The sequence below is a fragment of the Octopus bimaculoides genome, chromosome 18 (assembly GCF_046866305.1).
Source record: "Octopus bimaculoides isolate indiv1 chromosome 18, ASM4686630v1, whole genome shotgun sequence".
Classification (NCBI taxonomy): domain Eukaryota; kingdom Metazoa; phylum Mollusca; class Cephalopoda; order Octopoda; family Octopodidae; genus Octopus; species Octopus bimaculoides.
Window position 1 is genome coordinate 27,920,055 of NC_142945.1, and position 25,981 is coordinate 27,946,035.

General features: G+C 36.8%; 1 protein-coding gene across 5 annotated transcripts in view; it reads right to left on the reverse strand.

Annotated features, from left to right (window-relative positions):
- Positions 1-25,981, reverse strand: part of LOC106876444 (potassium voltage-gated channel protein Shaw) — a 55,748-nt gene that overhangs the window by 10,441 nt on the left and 19,326 nt on the right. For 3 of the 5 annotated variants that reach the window (XM_089365930.1, XM_014924993.3, XM_014924997.3), the window contains one exon: positions 7,596-8,430. In XM_089365930.1, coding sequence (XP_089222056.1) covers positions 7,596-8,162 — 567 coding nt within the window. In that variant the 5' untranslated portion in view covers positions 8,163-8,430. Of the gene's footprint in view, positions 1-7,595; positions 8,431-23,498; positions 23,775-25,981 lie in introns of all 5 variants that reach the window. The other 2 variants (XM_014924995.3, XM_014924994.3) reach the window with 1 other exon arrangement.

Here is a 25,981-nt window from a genome sequence, read left to right on the forward strand (position 1 = left end):
CATTGATAGAGATGTAGCTTCAGATGAAGGAGAAGGGAAAATTTGACGTTATAGGGGCATACGCCTTATAGCAGAATGTGGTGGGGGATGTGAGCATAAAGGCAAAATACATACATGCAAGCACACACACACACACACACACACACACACACATACATATATTTATGCATACATACATATGCACACGCGTGCATTTATACGTACTCACAAGCGCATATATCCAAGCAGCACACGCTCGCACGCAAACACACACACACACACACACACAAACAGCACTCATAAACATTCATACATTTCTTCAATTCCAGCTCTACAAATAAACTATGCCAATCTTTTGAACTTAGCACATTTTATATGGGGACATCGGAACTGATTCATTTGAATATGTGATATAACATCATACGTTTTATTTTACTCCAGTTAGCCTCTTTCCAGCGTCCAGCACCAACAAGTTAACAACCGGTTCGCTACTTCATATAACTCTCTCTCTCTCTCTCTCTCTCTCTCTCTCTCTCTCCCTGCTTCTGTCTGTCTGTCTCTCTCTTTCTCTCTCACTCTTTCTGTCTGTCTGTCTCTGTCTCTCTCTCTCTCTCTCTCTCTCTCTCTCTCTCTCTCTCTCTATCTATCTATCTATCTATTTATCTATTTATCTATCTATTTATCTATCTATCTATCTATCTCCCCCCTCCCCCTCCCCCCTCTCTCTCTCTCTCACCTCAGTAATTAATCGCGTTGAGATCTTAATACTTTATGGTAATTTTTTCGATCTTTTCTACATTTTATTTTCTATATAAAAACAATAATGAAATTTCGCTAACTGGGTTGTTTATTACTATTCACGTTTCTTCAATGTTTCAAGTTTGTTCTTTCGTGAAAATAGCTGAAAATGTTGGTGTTGGAGCAATGAAAAGTTTCCGGTGTCAATTGTGTGACATTCGGCAATTGAGAACTGATTTAAAGTTAGGTAACGAATAGAGATATGTTCGGTAAGGGATGGTGGGGGCATGTAGCCACCGAAATGTTCACTTTGACCTTTCCACAGGATGACATTAATAAAATGTTATTGTCTTCCTAAAGGCGAAATGATCGTTATCCCGATTAACCTAGAATTATTATGTCCTTTGAATATTAAGTAATATTGTTCAATGGCTAGAAATACGAGAGAAATATGATACATATCAGCTCTAGTTCTTTGTAATACGACCACTGAAAATAAGTACAAAATAGCAGTCACTGTCAAAATACAGCCAAGTAATGTATTGCTCGTCACAATATGTAAGTCAGCTCTTACTTCACTAATTTATTGCTGCGTTGATTCACAGGTCAAGTTTCTCTGTACACATAACAGATTTATAAAAGATATACTACTGACTGAAATAAAGCAGCAGACATAATCCTCATTCGAAAACTGCTGTACTCTATAAACACTGTTACATATGAATGTGTTTTTGAATAAATATTTGAATTGATAAATATATTTGTCAATATTTATTTCTGTTGATAAACCAGTCATTCAGACTCTAACTTTTCTTATTTTTTCATTTAATTTGACTGAAAAGTTTCAGCTTGTTGCTTTTACTTAGTAATCTCTTTGACTGTCTGGTCACATTCGGAATGATGTTGTATGTTACAAGTGCCAATACTACCTATATTTCCAGAATCAACTTGTACTAATTCTCTTTCAATTCCACATTTGGTATCTGACTGTAAACATTTCAAACTAATAAGTAGGAAAGTAAATGTGTTATTGAAGAAGGAAGCAAGCAAGATATAACTGAAAAAACGTCAGGTTCATAACATTAATTAAAAACACCGTTAGACATTCTGGCCAAAGTATTAACAAGAAAGTTAGCGAAAGGCCTTGGCAGCAATATCGAAGCTGCAAATACTTGTACAATACTGAATCGTTCCACCAGATATCTTTTATATCTATTCTCATATTCATATAGACGTCCAGGTCTTAATCTGATTTCGGTGTTATTCTGTTCTATTTGACTTTCCCACTGTAGAGCATCCAGTCGATGGCCGGTTTGTATGCGTGACTCTCTATCACAGTTGTTTAACATAGCATACATGGTTCAGCGGATATGTTATTTACGTCATTTTCGAACATGTCTTTCGAGTTTGTATTGTAGTATTCCGTATCAGATGCAGAGTGATAAAAACTAAATGCGGTCACTATATTTAGCCAAGTTAAGAATATTATCGTTATAGATTATTAGTTTGACAGCTAGATTACTGATGCTTATTACCTGCTCTTATAGTAGATATTAATATCTACTATAAATGTTAAACTAATGGCTCTATAATATGTTCTGTCCATACTCTTTTCTTTATTTATACGTTTTGCAATCTGTCCAGGCCATTATTAGGGAATTATCTTATTCTTACCTTTTTATCTAGCATATGATTATCCTTAATTTTCTTTTTGTTGCATCGGTGCATTTTTACAATACAATCTCATTCTTTTATTCTTTTATTCTTTTACTTGTTTCAGTCATTTGACTGCGGCCATGCTGGAGCACCGCCTTGAAGGGTTTTAGTCGAACAGAACAAGCCCAGGACTTATTGCTTAAGCCTAATATTTATTCTATCGGTGTCTTTTGCCGAACCGCTAAGTTAAAGGGACGCAAACATACCAACACCGGTTGTCAAACGGTAATGATGGAGACAAACACAGGCACAAAAACACACACACATAGATATATACCTACATATACGACAGGCTTCTTTCAGTTTCCGTCTACCAAATCCACTTACAAGGCTTTGGCTGACCCCAGGTGATAGTAGAAACACTTGCCCAAGTTGCCACGCAGTGGGACTGAACCCGGAAGCTGTGGTTGGGAAGCAACCTTCTTACCACAGAGCCACACCTGCGTCTCATGTATATATTTCTCTTGTAAATTTGTGTACTGTCTGTATAAGCAGTATTTCTGGATGCTCGTCTTCTGCAATATACAACTTGAGATTGTCCGTGCATAAGAAATGGTTCAGGGTCCTCCCATATCATTCTATCAAATGGTGAATCGACAGAATCGTGAGCGCTTCGGATAAAATGCTTAGCAGCATTTCTCCCGGACTTTTTACGTTCTGAGTTCAAATCCCGCCGAGTTGAATATTGCCTTTCATCCTTTCGGGGATGATAAAATAAACACCAGTTGAATACTGAGGTCAGTGTAATCGTCTTACGCCTCCCTTTAAAATTGCTGGACTTGTACCAAAAATTGGAAAGAAGTATTGTTATTATATGTTTTCACTGCACCGAGTCCAGCTCACTTTATATTGGATACAGACATTGAACAACGTTCTCAATGCATACACTTTACTGGCAATATACGAGTTATACGCACTCACACGCGCGCACACATACACGCACGCACACACACACATACACGTGGATGCGTGGCGTTCAATTAAATTATAATATCTATCTATATATATATATATATATATATATATATGCATATATGGGTACAGGACGCCACCGACTGTGTATACAACATGAAATACGTAAGCAGGACAAGTAAACAAAGAGAAACGACCCTTCATCAGTTGTCGGCTATCTACTCCTCGAGCATTCAACGACAATATGAGTCTTCAAAGACAGTTGCTCCCGTAAATTCTAAACTAAAATTTAGGATTTATGGAGGGTCAAAGTTGGGAACAAAACCAGGACAGTGGAGATATACAAGGGACAAAGGACTGGACGTTTTTTTCTCTCTCCTATAATTTCTCCTTTCAAAGAAAATATTTCTCCCAGCGTTCACTATTTTCCTCTCGTTCTGGTCTAATGACTCTTCATGTTTGTTTTCGTTCGGTTTCCTTGTATGCCTCCACTGTCCTGTTTTTGTTCCCAACTTTGACCGTCCATAAATCTTAAATTCTATTTTAGAATTTATGGGAGCAACTGTCTTTGAAGACTCATATTGTCGTTGAATGTTCGAAATGAGGAATAGATAGACAGCCGACAACTGATGAAGGGTCGTTTTTCTGTGTTTACTTATCCTGTTTTCCAATTTTTCCTCTCGTTTGCGTATCTAGCTCGTTTGTTTATGTATTTCATATTTCATGTTGTGTACACAGTTGGTGACGTCCTGTCCACATATATGCATATATATATATATATATATATATATATATATATATATACATACATACATATATAGTATATTATATATATATATATATATATATATATATATATATATATACATACATACATATATAGTATATTATATATATATATATATATATATATATATATATATATATATATGTATATATACACACACACACACATAAATATATTCCTTTGTGTAGAGTGTAGAAATATAAAATGTTTCCAATTAAAACTAGTTTATCTTTTAATCATATGACAATGCTCACTAGAGTAAATTTAGATAAGTTCATCAGTGGGGGTGCCGACTGGCTGCTGATATGTGTGTGTGTGTGTGTGTGTGCGCGCGCGCGCGCATGTGTGTGTGTGTATGTATGGACAATATCATATATACATAACATTGTCCAAAGAGAATGAATCTAGTTTCGATAATTAATCATATTTAATAAATAAAATTAAAATTAAAATTAAAATCAGGCGAATATCAATGAAACAATGGACGTTTCCAGCAAGTTTTAAAGAAGGAAAATATAAAAGAACAAATGTCTTGTTTGTAAGTTTTTATTATAAAAATGAAACATGCGCGGTTTCTGGTGATCTGGTGACCGTGACAAGCTATTTCACCTTTAAGTTTATTAATTCTACCTTTAATATTTAGTTTAGTACAAAGAACTTTACGGCAACAGAAAATCATAATCTATAATTAAGCTGGTTGAACTGTTGGAGTACGAGACTTGTATATTCGAGTAATAAAGTAGGGTGGGATTTGAGTTTTATAGAAAGCTAACAAGGAAATCTCCGTGGGGTTGCTTAACCTGCTAAAAAACATCAGCCAAATTTCCTTCAAACCATATCTTACGGTCAAGGAAGTATACATTGCACATTACAATCCTAGATTATACAGAAAGACAGGATGGTCACGGTTAGAATTTGGATTAACCGTTATTGATAACAACAGCAGAAAGTTACACTAATACTTCATTAGTATTTCGTCTGTCTTTACGTTCTGAGTTCAAATTCTGCCACAGTCGACTTTAACTTTCATCTTTTCGAGGTCGATAAAATAAGTACCAGTTGAGCACGGGGGGTGGGGGGTCGGTGTAATTTCTGTCCCGAAATTTCTGTCCTGGAGCCAAAATTTGAAACCAATATTTCATTAACATTTATACTTAAATAAAATAACTCCATTTCTAAACAAGTTTTCTTATCAAAACTAATCTCTGTATTAAAATCTTACGACTAGATTATCAACTTGATAATTTCAAGTGAACCTTTAGTGGATTGTTAGTGTAATCTAGATATGAAGCAAGCGTTTGTTTGATATATATTTGGTGGAATTACTACGACATATACCAAATATCTCATTTTATTTTTTGGTAACAGACAAATCGAAATTTTAGGAAACATTGTTGATGTTTCATTTTAGACAGCGGCCGATTTGATGACGATTATATTCAGTTGTTGTTTCAATCCGACTCCATACTGAGAACGTAAAAGGAAGAAATCATGTGATAACAACGTTTTCATCGTAACATTTCAGCAACTTGAATCTCGTATATTTTGACAAACAGCGTCAAATGATTTTTCTATTTCTATCCAAACGTTCTTATTGTTAATCGACTGAGTTAGTCACCGCAGTCAGGAACAGCTCAGAAGTAAACATTTTTGCCCAAGGAAAAGAACGGAGGTTTCTGATTGAATTGAACTAACGTATAGGTGTGTAGTAACGCCTGCGCATGCGTAGTCTTACGCATGCGTAGAATTAAACAAGCAAGCGTTTCCCGCTCAATTCATTCTCTTTCTCGCTGGCCAGCGATTGAGTATGGACGTGTGTTTAAAGCTGTCTCTACATCTTTCGGTCTTACACTCGACAGCTCGTTATTCTCACCTCTAAAGATGTATAACTAAAGATATGTATGTTTTACCACCTAAATAAATGTTGTTTAAGTTGTTTAGTCTGGAGTTCAGCGTTCCGTTTATATTTCTTTAATATTATAGTAGGAAGTCAGGTATACGATCTAAAGATGTATAACCCACTTTCCTATAACTGGTGACCCCTGACGAAGAAAAAACGCAGCATGGAATCTGGACTACCAACTTATAACTGGTGAACCTCGACTAAAGAACAAATACGGCCATGGAGACTGACTCATTACCAACATCTCCAACCATAGTCAACAGGACTCAACAAGCGCGGTTTTTATTCTCGTCTCTGTTAGAGTGGATTTTTTCCACTCACGAAAAACAGACAAGAATTACGGCCTGCTTTTTATTATGTTTTTATATGTCGCATTTCACACTCTCACATTACACATACATCTTTTATGCCACACAATAACTCTTGTTATTCATTTCGCACGGTCGTTCTTTCATCTTGGGTTAAGAAAATTTTTCTTGGAGGTTTTCGCTAATGGTCGTACAGAGATTGTCTGTCGATCGTTCTGTAAAAGCGTACCTCTTCAAACACTCATCACCAAACAGCCTTTTCGCCACCAGCGTCGTGCGCCAACCAAGATTACCACCGTGACGACAACAATTACTACTATCAATTACAAGCTTTCCCCCCGACGTCGCCAAGTTTCAACTGAATCATTACCACTGTGAACATTATTACCACCACACATACAGAACACAGCTATAGCAGTTCCTGCGCCGACGTCTTCATCAATGTACTCTATCTCGATGTCTTGGGATTTTTTCGCAGTCTATACTACAGACACTTTCACTTGTTCTGTGTTTTTTTTCTCACACACACACTTGTGCACTCATACATTTTCTTTCCTTTCAGGGAAAACAAACTCTCAGACTTTTACATCGCGTGATTCCAGTTTCCTGGACAGTTGTCATCACGGTTGTTTTGTCATTGTCATTTCATTTATACGTTGCATGCAAGTGTACATTTCATTTCTTTGAATTTTCTTTGTGTGTGTTTGTACCACATCTTGTGGGTGGTTTTTCAGTGGCCATCCTGCCTCAGGCGTTCTAACAGATTTCATTTTATCATGCGTTTCCGCTCTGGCGAGGGAGCTCTGTGGTAACGCCTGCGCATGCGTAGTCTTACGCATGCGTAGTCTTACGCATGCGTAGAATTAAACAAGCAAGCGTTTCCCGCTCAATTCATTCTCTTTCTCGCTGGCCAGCGATTGAGCATGGACGTGTGTTTAAAGCTGTCTCTACATCTTTCGGTCTTACACTCGACAGCTCGTTATTCTCACCTCTAAAGATGTATAACTAAAGATATGTATGTTTTACCACCTAAATAAATGTTGTTTAAGTTGTTTAGTCTGGAGTTCAGCGTTCCGTCTATTTCTTTAATTTTATAGTAGAAAGTCAGGTATACAATCTAAAGATGTATAACCCACTTTCTACTAAAGGTGTATCCAATTTCTATTCCGATATTATAAGCATGGCAACTGAAGCTATGGAAGATAAAATGAATGTTAATAAAAAGGAGTAGAGAGAAAAAATTCATACAAACCTTTGAGAGAAAAGAATAGTTGTGGTTGCTTAGAATATTCCACAAATAATTTTTAAAACGTTGTAAAGATGTCATTTGGGATATATCCAATTCATCTGTTGTAAACATCGCCTTTCGGTCTCGGTCGAACCTCAGCAACGACTCATATGTACTATTCCAAGAATCGTATATGTTCCAGCAGCAACCTTCGATTAAATTTTCGCTGATACCCCAGAAGTCCAACTCCTTTTTCAATGCTGGTCCACATACATTAGACGGTAGATGCAGTTGACCAGTCCGTAAGTATTCCAGAATCGAGCGAAAACAAACTGGATCACGATCAAAGAAATAATCTTTGTGACGTTCTCGGTAAAATTTCTGAAGAAACATTTCATTAGAGAGATTTGTATTATTGTGTTTGTTGAGGGTCGAACGATATGTCTCAAATATTTGTCCTCCCACGTTTAATAGAAGTGTTCCAGCGTTCGGATCCGGTGCAACAGCAATTTCTAATGTCTTGAAATTTACTTTAGCTCCCGGGGCTAGGGCAGCAAGGACATGAGCGTTCAATACTTTGTTTTTGGTCATGGTTTTATTTTATATATTTTTAGCGAAGTGTTGAGATTGGTTATGAATAAATAAGGTTGTGGGAAGCAAATTTAGATCTGGCCAGGCAATTGTTTCCTGCTCTGAGATTTTTTTCTTTTTTCAAAATGAAAAGTCAATATTTAGAGACATTCTTCGAAAAAGAATGCTTGCAATATTAAATGTAGCTGCAAAACAGTTTTCATCAGACTTCTCTACATAGGTAATATGAATGATATAGGTGTATTTCTTTGAACAACGGCTGAATAATCTGTTAAGAAAAAAAATTCAAATTGAAATAATAGTAATGTCCATGAAAATATATAAATTTATTCAGATAAAGATTAAAGTAAAATTGAAAAAGCAAACTGTTTGGCATTACTTGAAGAAGATATTTAATTTAGATAGAGAGTATAAATGTACTGGGACTCTTACAGCTATTTCTAGAATAGCCAAGTGTGTGGATCATCATACTGAGTAAGGATCCCATAGGCTGAGTAACCCCTCATCAGAGAGGAGGAGGTCAGAGAGATGCAAAAGCGATGGAAAATCCCCAATTGAGGATATTAGTATATAAGGATCAAAGTAGAATAGAAATGCATTAGGTAGATCCATGATCAAATGAAAATACAGGTAATGAAAATTTATTCAAATTAACACTTATCACAATAAAGGATAATTAAATATTTTCCCATATAGGCATAATGCCAGAAATTTGGAAGGCGAGCTTTAATCAATGAAATGGTCCCAGTATTTGACTGGTTCTTTATTTTATCGACTTCAAATGGATGAAAGTGAACAATCGGCAGCATTTGAACGCAGGACGTAGAGAGTCACCGTTAAATACCGCAAAGCCTTTAATCAGTTGCCCTAACGATTCTGCCAATACGTTGCAACAACACAAAATTAATAGTAACTGTAAAATATAGACGTCACTCTGATTAACAGTTGATTAGTAACGTGTGCTTGTGGCTGTAACTATTAAAAGGATAGTATAATAATTACCGCAATCAAGACAGTAAGTCATATATGCGTATTTTTTATGGGCTTTTTCCATTCTGTCATGCAGCGAAGAGAAAACATAGGATGTGCTGAGATGGAAAAGATGGAAAGAAAGTATTTCAAAAATAGTTAGGTTAGATAGATAAATGTGGGACAGAAAGGAGAAATTAGAAATGTAAATATGATATAATAATAGAGGAACAGAGAATGAGAGAATGATAGAGGGACAGGAAGAAAGAGATGACACAAGACGGTCCCACAATTTCTTACTGAACAACCTGCACATATGATTTATTTATAGTGATCACATGTTTGTGCTGTAAATTAGTTCACTCCCGCCATCAAATCGACATTGTCTGAACAGATGCGCGGTATACTACACATATCAAAGTGATCGCAGAGCAAAATGAGAGGAAGTGTTTTGTCCAAGATCACAACACCGGTCCTGGAATCGAAACTACGATCTTGCGGTTGTAAGTGCAACACTATATATATATATATATATATATATATATATATAGAGAGAGAGAGAGAGAGAGAGAGAGAGAGAGAGGGGCGGGGAGGCAATTAGGCAGATAAACAAATTATCCGCATAATTGCCTCCATGTCTGCTTATCTTGAATCCTCTTATAGCCACTCTTTACCCCGCGGATTTGATTCCACGTAAAGACATCGAAGCCTAAGTTAACTCTATCTTATTAATTTTTATGTGTGTGTGTGTGTGTGTGTGTAATATTGAGAACGCTCACTCCACTCACAAAATACTTTTGACTTTTCCAGCATATAGTATTTTGCGAGTGGAGTGACCTTTCACCACTAACTGGTGGTTAACAAACGCTGAGGACGGGTAACCACCCAGATGCTCGAGTCCGTGTGTATCACGTAAGGCTATACATTGGAGCGATGACCTCCCCTCGCAAATACTAATCGGACACAAAATGTGTCGTTAGCCAGCTGGAAGAGATGTTTTCCTGAGGCTATAAACGTCAGTAGCTCTGTGCTGTATAGGACGCCACACTTGGTTGGCAATTATTTGTTACAATTCCGCACTGCTACTGTTTATATCTCACTCAGAGATCTAATATAGCTATATATATATATATATGCACACACATATCAAAGTGTATGCCAGTATATAAAGCAATTTAGCGCGTGTTTACTAGTAAAATTATTATTATTGGAACCTTTTTTACCCAAATAGATTTCTTGGTGCGGTGTATCTTTGACTCCAATTCCTTCAGCCGTTTTTGACCTTTCATTTTTACGCGAGCTCCGCCTTTTCTTAACGACTTGCTTGATACATTGGCCCTTTCTACCGAAACTCTACAATTCTACCTTCCCTTTTTCTTTCATTCACCCTCATTTCAGACTCCTGAATCTCTCATACGACTCCACCCCACATCACTTTCACTCTTTCCCTCTCTCCTTTTTCTCTGACCATCTCCCATATTCCCGACGTCACTATTCTTTCCCTACAAGACCTTCATCATTCATTAGCCGCTAAAGCGGTGGCACAGCTACTTTTGTTGCTTCCTCACTCTCAGATGAAGCGTAAGGGGCTGAAACATTAAAGTCATCACTCCTCACAACAATTAAACTAAATCTAACTTTTCTCCGCTTCACTAATACTAAGATTGACTGAAAGTTAAGGAATACTACAATGTGACCCCAGTTGCACATGATAAACACGTGGATCTTTTATTAGATTATATAAGCTGAAGGTTCAGTGACCATAGAGTTTCCAGGCCCCGGTAAACCGAAGGATACGTTGAATCGTCTGAACTTTTTGTAGTTATCCTTGAATTAGAATTGCTGTGATTATTGTTAGCGGAAAGCATATAATGCCGTTTTCTAACATAGGCACGAGGCCACAATTTTAAGGAAGGCTTTAGTCGATGAAATCAAACTCAGTACTTGACTGGGACTTTATATTATCGACTCCGGCAGGATGAAAACAAAGTCCACTTTGATGAGATTTGAACATAGAACATTGAAGGCTATTTTTAATATAAAAATCTTCCTCTTTGAATATATTTGAATGTATTATCTCAAGTACTGTTGATGCTTGGATACACATCCTGAAGCTGTCAAATAATATATTACTTGTAAATATACACTATAGACGCAGAGCTATATAAGTGGGTGTACGTGTGTATATGTATGTAAATATACATCTGCATACTCTCTCTCTCTCTCTCTCTCACACACACACACACATACACACACACACAAATACACGCACACACACGCACAAATACACGCACACACACACTCTCACACACATATATACATATATATATATATACATATACACATATATATATATAAACGTATGTGCGTATGTGTGTGTGCGTGTGTGTGTGTACGTGTGTGTGTGTGTGTGTGTGTGTGTGTGTGTGTGTGTGTGTGTGTGTGTGTGTGTGTGTGTGTGTGTGTGTAAGTGAAAATCAGTGCATGTTGACTAGTCAGATGAAATCGTAGGATGCTGATAGTCAGCAAATATTAATTAAATACTATATTGTGTATCTATTCATTGTTAATAGATTGAGCAGATTCGAACGTGGATTTCTGGTCGCTGTTGTTTTTCGTCCTCGGGGAGCTACTCTTCTCTTTAGACAATGTGTGTTCATAACACATGCGATTCCATGATGTAAGGGAACTTGAAGACATCACTGTGTATCAACCTCGTCGTGTATCTCCTCAGTCAAAAGCTGCTCCGCCGGGTCGACGAATCTAACAAGTGCATAAGTTGTTAGGTTCATTATTTCTAGTCAAGAATCACGAGCAGAAGAGAAATTTTAACAATTTGAACATCTATCTTTCAGAGAGAGAGAGAGAGAGAGAGAGAGAGAGAGAGAGAGAAGTAAAATAACAACTTCCTCGTCTGAACACGAGTGACTTTGTGGTTATGGCAATAAAATACATGTAGATTCACATATCAATAGTAGAAGTGATAATAATAATAATAATAATAATAATAATAATAATAATAATAATAATAATAATAATAATAAATGATGATGATGATGATGATGATGATGATAATAATAAGGGCGGCGAGCTGGCAGAAACGTTAGCATGCCGGGCGAAATGCTTAGCGGTATTTCGTCTGCCGTTATGTTCTGAGTTCAAATTCCGCCGAGGTCGACTTTGGCTTTCATCCTTTCGGGGTCGATAAATTAAGTACCAGTTACGCATTGGAGTCGATGTACTCGACTTAATCCCTTTGTCTGTCCTTGTTTGTCCTTTCTATGTTTAGCCCCTTGTGGCTAATAAAGAAATAATAATAATAACAACAACAACAAGAGCACTCAAAGAGCGCAAACCTCCGCCAAGGCAGCACCAACGTCTTCTCAACGATTAAACGGAGATTATTTTAAAAATGAGAATATCTGAAATAAACTCGGCTGTTCTCACAAACGAGGTAATAATGATAATAATAATAATAATAATAATAATAATAATAATAATAATAATAATAATAATAATAATAATAATAATAATAATAAAAAAAAATAAATAGACAATAAAACAACATCAATAATAAATAGCATAAACTTGGCTGTCACGGAACTAATAGCCACAGAAACAATTGGCAATATCACTGAGCTAAATGACATAATATATGCAGTAGCCACTGCAGCCACAAAAGAAGCAGACCCATCCAAGCAGAAGTTCCACCACCCAAAAAGACCTTGTGGATAAATAATAGCCAAAACAAAATTAAAAAAAGAGAGAAAAGATCTATCGATTCTCAACGAAATTAGTAGACAATCAACACAACTAAGTAACAAGAAAACAAAAATACTGTACAAATACATTACAGAAAAAGATTTACCTGAGGCAAAAGAAAAGCTAAAGCAAGATATCCTTGCCAAAGCACAAAGGATCCGCTGTTATGAGAAACGCCAACGTTTCTTTGAACAAAACAAACAGTTCAAATCCAACCCCAAAAAATTCTACCAAGAACTTGATAAAAATAAAATAGACATTACTGCAGCACCAACAGCAGAAGAAGTGGAAGAATTTTGGAAAGAAATATAGTCGGTGAAGCAACAACCTCAGAGGAGGACTATTAAAACAAGGAACTTAGCACCTGAGCAACTCTGGACCCCTATAACAACTGAAGAGGTCACCCAGGCACTGCAAAGACTAAGCAACTGGAAGGCACCTGGGCACGACAAGATCCCCAATTTCTGGTTAAAATATCTGACAGGAATACACAAAAAACTGGCCGAAAACTTTAACATACTAGCAGAGCCAGAGACAATGCCTGAATGGCTCACGAAAGGGAAAACCATCCTAATTCCCAAATCCACGGAAACCACAAAACCACAAAACTACAGACCTATAACTTGTCTCCCTACAATCTACAAAGCCTTTACTGCAATAATATCGCAGAGATTGAGTATGCACCTGGAAAATAACAACCTGTTTCCAGAAGAGCAGAAGGGATGCTGCAAAGGCTCATACGGCTGTAAAGATCAATTAATGATCAATAAAGTCATAACTGAAGACAGTTGCAGAAAGAAGAAAGGCCTGGATTGACTACCGAAAGGCTTTTGATAGTGTTCCCCACACGTGGATCCTCAAAACACTAGCCATAAACAAGGTGTGTTGTGTTTCGTGCATTCTGCAGCGTACACCAAATAGGAACTTTTACATGTTCCACCTTCTGTATAAATCATAACATTTCTTTTATGATTTTTGATGGAATTCACTTCACTCATGTTGTTGCACAATGAACAGGGCTTACCTCTCTTGCGGCTGTTCTTTAAAGTACAGCGTGCAGATTCTCCAATATTCATTTTCTTGAAGTCAGATATAGAGGTCAATATCTCTCTTATATTCTTATTCCGTCTAAAGGCTACAATGGGTGGCTGAGGAAATATCTGTTTGAAACGAGGATATTTTTTCGCCACATGCTGGTAACTTTCATGCAACACTTTTGAAATGCCAGCGAAATGTCGGTGCCAGCTAATCACTAAAGGAATTCTGTCATCTATTGTATTGTGTTTGCAAAAATTATGCATGTAGGTTTGACTATCTATGTTAATCTTAGCTATTTCATTTGATATTTCCTTTAATCGTGATTCACTGTAACCGCATTTGACATAATGACATACAAAAGCATTTGCCTGTTTCCAGTACAAATCCGTTTTATCCTCAAAAATTAGTATTTCGGATTTGATGTGGATGATCGGAGCGGCGGTGGAGATAAATGTGGGATGATGTGGGCTTGCAAAATAACTCTGTCACTATTCTGCCTCTAGAAAACCTGACTTCTGAGTCCAAAAATTCAACGCTAGTTTTTGAAAAACTAGAAGTAAATTTTATGTTGGACTTAAAACCATAGTTTCTAGCATAACAGTCACCGAAATGCAAGAAGTCCATTAAAGTATCCTGTGATTTTTCCCAGACAAAAAATACGTCGTCAATGAACCGTAGCCAGAGTATTGGTTCATGACCATGAAGGGATTTGAATGTCTTCAGTAACTGTGTCTCGAATTTCGTCATGAAGACATTAGAGAAATTAACTGTCATGGGGGTACCCATGGCGCAACCCTTCGTCTGATGGTAAAATCTTTGTCTAAATTTCATTGTGTTATTTTCTAACACAAACCTCAATAATCTACAGAGTAAATTTGATGGAATACTTTTGTTTGACCGCTTTTCGAAGGCATACATGCATGCTTCTACTCCTTCATTGTGGTCAATATTGGGATATAAGGAAGAAACATCCATTGTTACCAAAAAACAGTTCTCAATACGGCCTCGGTACTTAAAAAAGTTGCTGATTTTAGATACAAAATCAAAGGTATCCCGAATATAGGAACTTGATCGTTTTGCGACGGGGAGTAGAAAGCCATCCAGTCATTCCGAAATTTTGGCCATGCAACATTCATATCTGCTGCAAATTGGGCGCAGTGGAGGAAATCTTTCGAACTTTTTGTGTATTTTGGGGAGACCATAAAATACAGGTGTTCTTCTTTCTGACCTTAAAATCTTAGATTCCGCCTTATTAACGAAATTGTTTTCTTCCATTTTCAGAATTATTTTGTCAAGTTCCTCTCTGTAATTGGGGTTTGGATCGACAGGTAATTCTTCATATGAAGTTTTGTCATTTAAAATTTCTTCACAAGCCGAAATATACTCACTTTTGTCCATAATTACGATACCGCCTCCCTTATCCGCCATCTTAATAACAATAGAATCGTTATTAGCTAGACGCCTGAGTGCGTAACGTTAGGAATTTGTGAGGTTATTCCAGGACTTCTTTCCACTTGTTTTAAGGCTTTCTTCAATGCCTGCCTGACAAGATTCAAGAAATTCCAGTAGTGCTTGTGAACGTCCATCCCGAACTTTATCTGGCTACCAAGTGGGATTTTTTTCAATCAAATTATGCCAGATTCGATCATCATCATTTTTATTTTTAGTAAACATAGGGTTTTCTGACTCCTCGTTACCAGTTTTTCAAAAAATATTCTTTCAGCTTGTGGCGGCGAACAAACTTAAATAGCCCTTGAGCTAGTCTATTCTTGTCGAAATTCTTAGTGCTTGGGCAAAAACTCAGTCCAAGCTCTAAGACTGAGACATCGTCGGGCGAAAGTTTTAGTTTAGATAAATTTATGACCGACTTATTCTCTAGTGTGATGGTTTTTCTCGGGCAAGTGGTTTTCAGAGTCTTTTTCTCATTAGATTCCTGACTACTTTTTGGGCTTTGCTCGAAATCTTCACTTAAAACGCGGAACCTATTGGGTGATAAAATTTGTTCTGAATGTTCGTGTGAGAAGTTATAATTTTTAGTCGTTTTCTAGGGGTAATTCATTTCTGGGTAGATGATAGAAAGTGAGTGACTTCTAAGGTTTTTGTAGACATTTGAAAAACCTTTACTTTCGGAAAAGGAACAAATTTATTGTTTTCGAGGCAAAATCTTAAATGTGCTGGCATTTTTGACTGATCAAATAGAAACTTCTCTGGAGCGTTTCCAATGACCAGTTCAAATGCATACGCCAGGGCAAAATTATTATCAGTATTATTATTATTATTATTATTATTATTATTATTATTATTATTATTATTATTATTATTCAGTAGTTTTATTTTTATAACGTGCTTTCACTTCACTACCGAGCGCAGCTCTGTGCGCCTTGGGTATGTGCTGTGGTTTGCTGTGGTGCTCTTATGTTTACTGTATTGAAAGTGTTTTGCATAGAATGTGTGCAGTACCCAGTAGTGCAATTTTCTGTATGTTATATATATTTGTAAGTCCTGCTATTTTTGTTATGTATTTGTCTGAATATTTTTTTATTATACCTAAGGCACCTACTATGATAGGAATTGTTTCTGTTTTTAGATTCCACATTCGAGTTATCTCTATTTCCAGGTCTTTGTATTTTGAAAGTTTTTCCATTTCTTTTAGAGAAACGTTGTCATCTGCTGGTATTGATACATCAATTAGAAAGCATTTTTTTTCTTCATGATCTTTGACAACTATATCTGGTATATTTGCCTTAATTTCTCTATCTGTGTGTATTGGCATATCCCAGAGTATGGTTGCTTTCTCGTTTTCTGTGACCTTTTCTGGCGTGTGTTTATACCATCTTTTTTCTGTTGTTATTCCATAGTGTTGGCATAGCTTCCAGTGTATATAGGTCCCAGCTCTGTCGTGTCTGTGAATATATTCCTTCTTAGCCAGGACTGGGCAGCCAGAGATAATATGATTTATTGTTTCTTGTCGATCTCCACATATTCTACAGTTACTTGTTATATTTCTTTTCATTATGTGTTTTTGGTAATTATTATTATTATTATTATTATTATTATTATTATTATTATTATTATTATTATTATTATTATTATTATTATTATTATCTGATCGCCTGTACATGAAGAGAGGAAATGGAGGAACAGGAATGATAAATGTAGAAGACTGCGTGCGTATCGAGCTCAAGAGCTTAATGAGATACCTAGCCCAAAGTAAGGAAACCTTACTAGTGGTCAGTTAGGAACGAGAGAGTATTGAAAGCAGAGAAAAAAGGAAAAACAAAGGAAGGAGTACAAAAAGGACATGAAGAAGATTTACGCAACTTGGGACTACACAATCAATTCCATGTAGCCACAACAAAAGTTGATGGAAAATATAGATAGGATTGGCTGAAGAAAGGAACTCTAAAAAAGTGATCAAGAGCACTATACTGGCAGCACAAGACCAAGCTTTGGCCAAGAACTGAAGGGTCGACCTTAAGAGTATGCAAGTGTCTCCGCTGTACCACATCTGTAATAGAGTGGATGAAACCATTGCCCATATCACAAACGAATACTCTAGACTTGCCTAAAACCACTACAAGTTGTGGAACGATGAGGTAGCGAAAATGCTACATTGGAAACTGTGCGAAAAGTGGGGGCTAGAGAGAGGCAAGGCGCGGTATGAGCACAGACCGCAGAAAGTGGCGGAGTCAGAGACGAGCAAAATCCTCTGGGATTTCCCAATCCAAACAGATCAGGTTCTAGAGAAAAACAGACTAGATCTAGTGGTGGTCGAAAAAATACACCATATATGCTATATAGTTAATGTTGCATGGCCCTTTGACCCAGGGATAATCAATAAGGAAGTCGAAAAAATAAATACAACCCTCTTAAGTGCAAAATAGCCGGCAATGAAAAATAAAGAAGGTGAAGATGGTACCAATTACATAATAATAATAATAATAATAATAATAATAATAATAATAATAATAATAATAATAATAACAATAACAATAATAATAATAATAACAACAACAACAACAACAACAACAACAACAACAACAACAACAACAACAACAATAATAATAATAATAATAATAATACTCAGTAACCAAACAGGCAAAGGAATATCCAAGTGAATTCCAAATACAACAAATTCCAGAATTAGACGTACTAGAAATAAGCACCGAAAAAGCTAAGCGTATGAAAACCCGTGCTAAAACTGCTGCCTTAGATATTCTTACTGATAAATCGCAAGAAACACCTCTCGATGGCAAATACCCAAAGAGAGCTAATAGTGATGATATTGACAAAGCCCTTACCATCAATGGTTAGTGGCTTCTGGCTTAAACTCAGAAACAGAAAGCTTTACCATAGCAGCCCAAGATCAATGCCTACCTACAAGAAACTACAAGGTCAACATATTAAAGAACGGCAGCTGCCTAACAAGTCGTGTATGTCAACAACAAAATGTTGTCTCCATGTGCAGTCTTCTTGCGCCTATAGAGTATCTCAACAGGCACGATAGAGCAGCACAAATATATTCACTGGGTAATTTGCAAAAACATGGACCTGCCCCATGATTAAAAAAAAAAAAACTGGTGGGAACACAAATCACCTCCAGTACTTGAAAATGATCACATTTCACTCCCCTGGAACTCCACCATTCAAACTAACAGAAAGATAGATGCGAATAGGCTGGACATTATATTGAAAGACTTCAGACAAAAATCATGCCTCTACGTTGATATGACTGTCCCAATCGATATAAACGCATCTGTCAAGACCTACCAAAAATTGAGCAAGTAAAAAGATCTTGAAATAGAAATTGGCAAAATGTGGAACCTCAAGACTAAAACAACACCTGTCGTCATAAGTGCCTTAGGAATGATAGCAAAAGGGGGCTGATTGTTACCTAGCTCAGATACCAAGAAACCCCAAAATTGCAGACATTCCCATTGCTCATGGGAACTACCCATATCCTACGTAAAATACTGTCTATGTAATCTCAAATTTTAAAACAAACTCATAATTTTATTATCTTTTCTTAAACATTCTCTAGAAGAATACTATGTACAGAACCAAATATATGGCACCCTAGGCATAGCACAAACATGGACTTCTAACTTGTTGTCTCTTGAGGTCTTTGGGTGAGACTTGGAGCCAACTTGTACAAATATAAAGCAAAAGTCAAACATAATAATAATAACAATTTTTTTTTACCTTTAATCTGCATATTAGTTACAATCACTCGCTGAGATACACCCAGCGTCCTGGGGTGAGTGAAGGATAAGAGATGTTACAGTATAACCGAAAGCTTGGGGAGGGGAAGTGGAAGGGGCAGTAGTGAAATATCTTCATGTAATACAGCACAGACATTTAAATTGATAGGGTTTTTCTAAGGACGTGGGCAGTACTTGTCAGCACAATCTTTTGGCTTTCGCTGAGACATGGTTCTCCTGGGATCTTATCTAGATATTTCTGACATCCCTTTTTATCATACCTAGGGCACCCACAATAACAGGAACAGTTCTAGCTTTAAGATGCCACATCTTTCGTATTTCAATTTCCAGGCCCTTATATTTACTTAATTTGTCAAATTCCTTTACAGATATATTTTTATCAGTGGGAAGTATTTTCTGCCTTGTCTTTAATAATTATCTCTGGTCGATTAGCCTGGATTGTTCTGTCAGTGTTGACTGGAAAATCCCAGAGAATAGTAACATTCTTACCTTCAACGACTGGCTCAGGATGATGTTCACACCAGTAAGCAGGAGTGCTGATTTTATAGTTTACATATTTTCCAATGTAAATACTATCGTGACGATTTTTGTATTCGTTTGGTGTCAACACAGGACATCCCGAGACGAGATGGTCTATTGTTTCGTCAAATGTGTCGCAGAATCTGCATTTAGAATCAGAACCATTTAGAAGAACATCAGCCTGTTAGTTTTTTGTAAGCAAGCTTTGATCTTGTGCCACCAATATGAAACTTTCAGTCTCTACTTTCAGCCACTGACGGGTTGTTTTTTGGTCTACATCAGCATTTCGACTTCGAAGTATATACTGTCCATGCAGAGGTTTCTGGTTCCATCTCTCCTCAATTTGTTTCTGCCCGTTCTATTTTGCAGTCTGTTTGATCCGTTTTGCTTGCTTTACGGCAGTGGTTTCAGGTTCTTCATCTATTTCAGGGTCAATTCCAAATTCCCTTGCAAATTGCGAGCTTCATTGACAATAGAATGTGATTTTTTGCTTCTTTCGTGTTTGCACACAAGACGCAACATCCAGTCCTTTGTAATAGATAAATACCTGTTCCTTGCTATTGTGGAGGTCTTATAACACAGTTTCACCTGCATCATTCCTCTTCCTCCATTGTTTCTAGGTAGGCACATACGATCAACGTTTGCTTTCGTGTGGTGCATGTTCTTAGATGTTAGTAGTTTTCTTGTCTTCCTGTCTAGACGTTGAAGCTCTGTAAGATTCCAGTTAATGATGTTAAAACTATATTGGACTACTGGAAGTGCCAGTGTGTTAATGGCTGCGATGCGATTTTTCGAGTTAAGTACAGTTTTTAGTATGAGTCTTACACTTCTGTCATACACCTTTCTTATTATTTCCTTCTTAGTAGCATGTTGTATACCATCTCCTTCGTTTATCCCCAGGTATTTGTAATTTTCTTAGGGCGTCAAGCTCCTTGATGGTAGCATCGGCATCTAATTTAATGGAAGCTGTTTACCTGAGCTTGCCTCTTATAAAAGATGCTTTAGCACATCCATCAAGGCCAAAATCCACTCCGCTGTCATTGCTGAAACAGTTGTTAGCATTTATATTATTATCATTATTATTATCATTATTATTATCATCATTATTATTATTATTATTATTATTATTATTATTATTATTATTATTATTATTATTATTATTATTATTATTGCCTTTGCACAGCTTCTGACGCTGGTGATCTACTAGGGTGTCAGCTATTCACTACCAGTGAACTAAGGTAACACCCCTTATTTTTCGAGCACCATCTGGAGTATTCGAGTGGTTCCCAGCAGTCCTGTTTTCTGCAAGAGTTCCACCCTTATTGCAGCTCCCATTTGTTCCATTGTGAAGGCGCATGGCTCAGTGGTTAGAGCGTCGAGCTTACGATCGTGAGGTAGTGAGTTCGATTCCCGGACCGGGCTTGAGCAAGACACTTTATTTCACGTTGCTCCAGTTAACTCAGCTGTAGAAATGAGTTGCAACATCACTGATGCCAAGCTTTATCGGCCTTTGCCTTTCCCTTGGATAACATCAGTGGTGTGGAGAGGGGAGTCTGGTATGCATGGGCGACTGCTGGCCTTCCACAAACAAACTTGCCCAGACTTGTGCCTCGGAGGGTAACTTTCTAGCTGCAATCCCATGGTCATTCATGACCAAAGGGGTCTTCTCATTCGTTCCATGTACTTCTCAAGATTTTTACTCACTGTTCCCAGGGCACCGACAATTATTGGTACTATTATTTCTTCCTTATCGCATACCTTGTTGTCAGCAGGGCATGCTATATCTATGATCCAGCATCGTTTACTTTCTTTCTCAGTTAACACTATGTCTGGTTTCCTATTCTCTATCTCATGGTCGCACTGAATCATAAAATGCCATAGGATCTTTGCATTATCATTTTCGACGATGCCTTCGGGTTTATGTTCGTATCACATTTTTGCTCTGTCAAGTCCATACATGTTGCAAAGTGTCCAATGGACAATCCTTGCTATATTGTCATAGTGTCTCTTATATTCTTTTGGTATTCATTGACTGGTAATATACCATACGGTTTCACCATTTCCTCCACAAATTCTCCACTTATCACTTTCTGATGTGTTGCCTATTTTGTATTTGATGTAATTGGTTCTTAATGCTTGCTCTTTGGCAGCACAGATTAGATCCACCGTTTCCGGTTTTAAATCACTTTTAGTCATCTATAGCTATCTTTTTTCTCTGTCTGTCCTATCTTCAACATCCCTATGAAATTGTCCATGCATTCTTTTCTTTACCTATTTTAAGTTTCATTCATTCTCAAGTGCTTGTACAGTACTTTATCTTTGCAATCTCCCATCCTACACAAGCCTGACCTTCTTACTTCCAATAATAGCGGTTCTGTGGCATTTTTTACATACCATGCTATGTTGTTTTCTGCTCTAATGCTGTGTTCGCATCCAATCAGTCCTCTTACCCCTCTTTTTCTTGGTACATACAGTCTGTCTGTGTCACTCTTTAGGTAGAGTATACCATATCTAGTCAGTAACTTCTTTATCTTTCTGTCTAAGCTGTTTAGTTCGTCTACTGTCCATGCGATTACCCTTGCTCCATATCTAGGGAGTGAAACCGCCTAGGTGTTGATAGCTTCAATCTTATTCCATCCGTTTAATTTCGACTTAAGGATCAGTCTCAGTCTGCGCAAGTACTCCACCTTAAATTTTTCTGTCATTTCTTTCTCCATCAATTTATCCATTTCCAATCTCCCCAGGTTTTTATAGCCTATCTCTTCTATCTGCTTCATAACCTCCCCCGACGGTATCGCTAGCCCGTCCATACATTTGATTTTGCCTCTAATCAAGACTAACACACCACACTTTTTCTGTCGTAACTCCATTCTGATATTAGCACTGAAAGTATACACCGTATCAACGAGGGCACTGACTTGGGATTCATCTTTACCATATAGTTTGAGGTATTATTATACTTATTATTATTATTATTGCAGGAAGAAGGCTAGAGAAACGCATGATCTATTATCCATAGACAAAGCAGTCCTAAATTAAGTAAAATCTAGAAAGAAAAATCTAACAGTAGCATGGATAAAGTATAAGAAAGCCTATGACATGATCTCACACTCATGGATAAGTAAATGTTTGAGTATATTCAGTATAGTAGACAACATATGAGAATGAATTTGCTTCAGCATGAAGAAATAGAAAGTAGATCTCTACTCAGGTGACAGTCTTAGGGAAAGTTAATATCAAGGGAGAAATTTTCCAAGGAGACTCGTTATGCCTTTTAATATTTGTCGTATGAACGTATAATGATCCCCCTCAGTTTAGTATTAAGAAAGGGGGAAATTAACCATTTGCTCTATATGGACGATCTGAAGCTTTTTAGTAAGAATAAAAAAGAGATAGATCCCTTAATACAGACTGAGACTTTTCAGCAGAGATATAGGCATGGAATTTGACATAAATAAGTGTGCAATATTAGTCACAAGAAGGGGACAGGAAGCCAACAGGGAAGGCATCCAATTACCAAATGGCCAGACATTAAAATCATTGAAAGGAGGAGAGAGTTATAAGTATCTAGGAGTATTAGAATCTGACAGAGTAATAACTATAGAAATGAAAACGAAAGTTGAAAAGGAGTACATCAGAAGGATGAGGAAGCTAATGAAGTCACAACTAAATGATTCGAATCTAGTGAAAGCTGTAAAGACTGGGACAGTGTCATTACTTAAATATTCAGCAGCTTTTGTAGATTGGACAAAAACTGAATTAGCAAAGCTAGACAGAATGAATAGAGGACCCCACCCAATGGCAGGAGTAGCAAGATTATACTTACCTAGAAAGGAAGGTGGAAGAGGATCAATATCAGCAGAAGTCTGCGTGGAATTAGCTAGAGTAGATATAGATTCCTATGTAGGTAATAGTGCAGAAAGTTTATTAAGAGTTGCTAGAGTCACAAGACAGGGAAACCAAAAAGCAAAACGAAGTTAAAAACCAGAAAAAAAGAACAAAATTATCTGACTGGCAGGAGAAGGCTTTACATGGTAGTTTCCCAAATATAGTTGCAGCAAGTAGTAGTAGTGAGACATGGGTATGGTTGCAGAAACGAAGGCTGAAAAGGGAGACAAAAAGTTGTTAGTAGCAGCACAAGATCAAGCAATAAAGGCTAATTGGATAAAAGCCAATATAGACAAAATCCAAGTAGATTCCCAGTGTAGGTGTTGCAAATCAAAAAGGAAAGTGTTTCTCATATAGTAGAGAATGTAGTATGCTGGCACAGGAAGAATACAAGAAAAGATATGACAACCTAGGGAGAGTAATCCACTGGGAGTTATGTAGAAAGCTAGGATTTGAACATACTGATAAATGGTATGAACATGAACCTAGTAAAGTACGAGAAAGTAAGAAATATAAGATGTGGTGGGACTTTAACATTCAGAGTGACAGAGTAATAGAAGCCAGAAGGCCTGATTTAGTAGTAAGAGATAAAGAGCATAGAAAATGTCAGATAATTAACTTTACAGTCCCAAATGATAAAAAAATCAATATGAGAAGTATAGAAAACGATAGCAAAGTACCAGGACCTGGCCATTGTATTACAGAGACTATGGAAAGTGGGAGTCAAATGTATCTCATTAGTTATGGGTGCATTAGGAACTATCACTAAAGATTTGAACAGATGGATAGAGGAAATAGGCATAAAACCCAGTTTGGTACAGCTCCAGAAAACAGTGTTATTAGGGACAACTAGGATACTTAGGAGGGGTCTTGGCATCCAAGGTTATTTGTTGTAGCCCGATGTTAGGACTTTTTCTTTTCGAATAATCTAATCTGTTGTGTGTATGTGAATAATAATAACAACAACGACGACGATGACGACGACGATGACGACGACGATGACGACGACGATGACGACGACGATGACGATGATGAAGTTGATGATGATGATGATGATGATGATGATGATGATGATGATGATGATGATGATGATTTAAAATTTTGACACAAGGCCAGCAATTTTGGGATGGAGGGCTACGTCGATTACGTCAACCCCAGTGCTCAACTGGTACTCTTTTTTATCGACCCCGAATTTGATGAAAGGCAAAGTCAACCTCGGCTGAATTTGAACTCGGAACGTAAAGACGGACAAAATGCCGCTCAGCATTTAGCCCGCCGTGCTAACAAATCTGCGAATTTGCCGCTTTATTAACAACAACAACAACAATAATAATCATAATAATAATAACCGAGGCAACTTTATTGCATGAAAAATAATAGACGTAATTAAATTACTATTTGATTTGCCAATTAAGATATTTGTTAATCTTTTTCGAAAAGTTGTCTGCGCATTTAAAGCTATGCAATTTCATGCTGAACATAATAATAATCATATCCTGTTTACCATCGTAGTATTGTAATAAATTTCCTACAAATATTTGTTTACCAAAAATAATGTAATTTAATTAAGAAAACATAAAACATATATCCTGTAGTCGTTTGCTACTTGTAGAAAAACGTGACGCATCACATGTTTGTTGTGAGTCAGCAAAAATATCGACAATATGTCACTTTCGTTCTTCCTTAATTGCAACAATTAAAATGTTCTAATTAACATACCAAATCACGTGGTTGCAGACTCGCTTCCGACGAGTTATGGTGGACAGGACAGCCTTCTTGGTGATTCCTTTTCTAAAGTATTCCTTGACTTTTCTTCTTCAGATGGTCGATGGCAAAAATAGTTTCTAAATGAAGACATTAATAGAATGCTCCTGAAAAGCAGAAGGTTTGCTAGTTGTGTGTTTCTTTTTTTAATTCTCTGGGGTATTTTCATATAACAGGGATTGGTTTTTAACTAGAACACAATGATCCATCGCTTACATAACAAGTTAAGAGTTGTATGTCAAATTTTTGAGGATCTTATGTATTGTCACTGTTCCGCTTATTGATTGAATTTGAAGAATACGTGTTAGATGTTGTCTTTCTTCGGTTGAAAAATCTCAGGCTTTCCGAGATTGCTTATTAAACTTTTTTAATACAATACTAAGTAATATTGTATGCGTGTCGAATATATAATTTTATAGACACCAATGCAGAAGCATAATCTGGGCTAAGAATATGTAGGTTGGAGCAGTTGATCTTAAATGCTTATTTTTCTCACTAATTTTCAATGAAATATTCACATCAACTGGGTAAATGATCTTCACATCAGTCCAAACATTTTTGTTTTCTGTCCTGAACAATGTTCCTTGTATTGGAATATATAAATGTATTCCATATCAGAAATAATGTTTGTCCCAAATCAGTCCTTATTATGGAAGG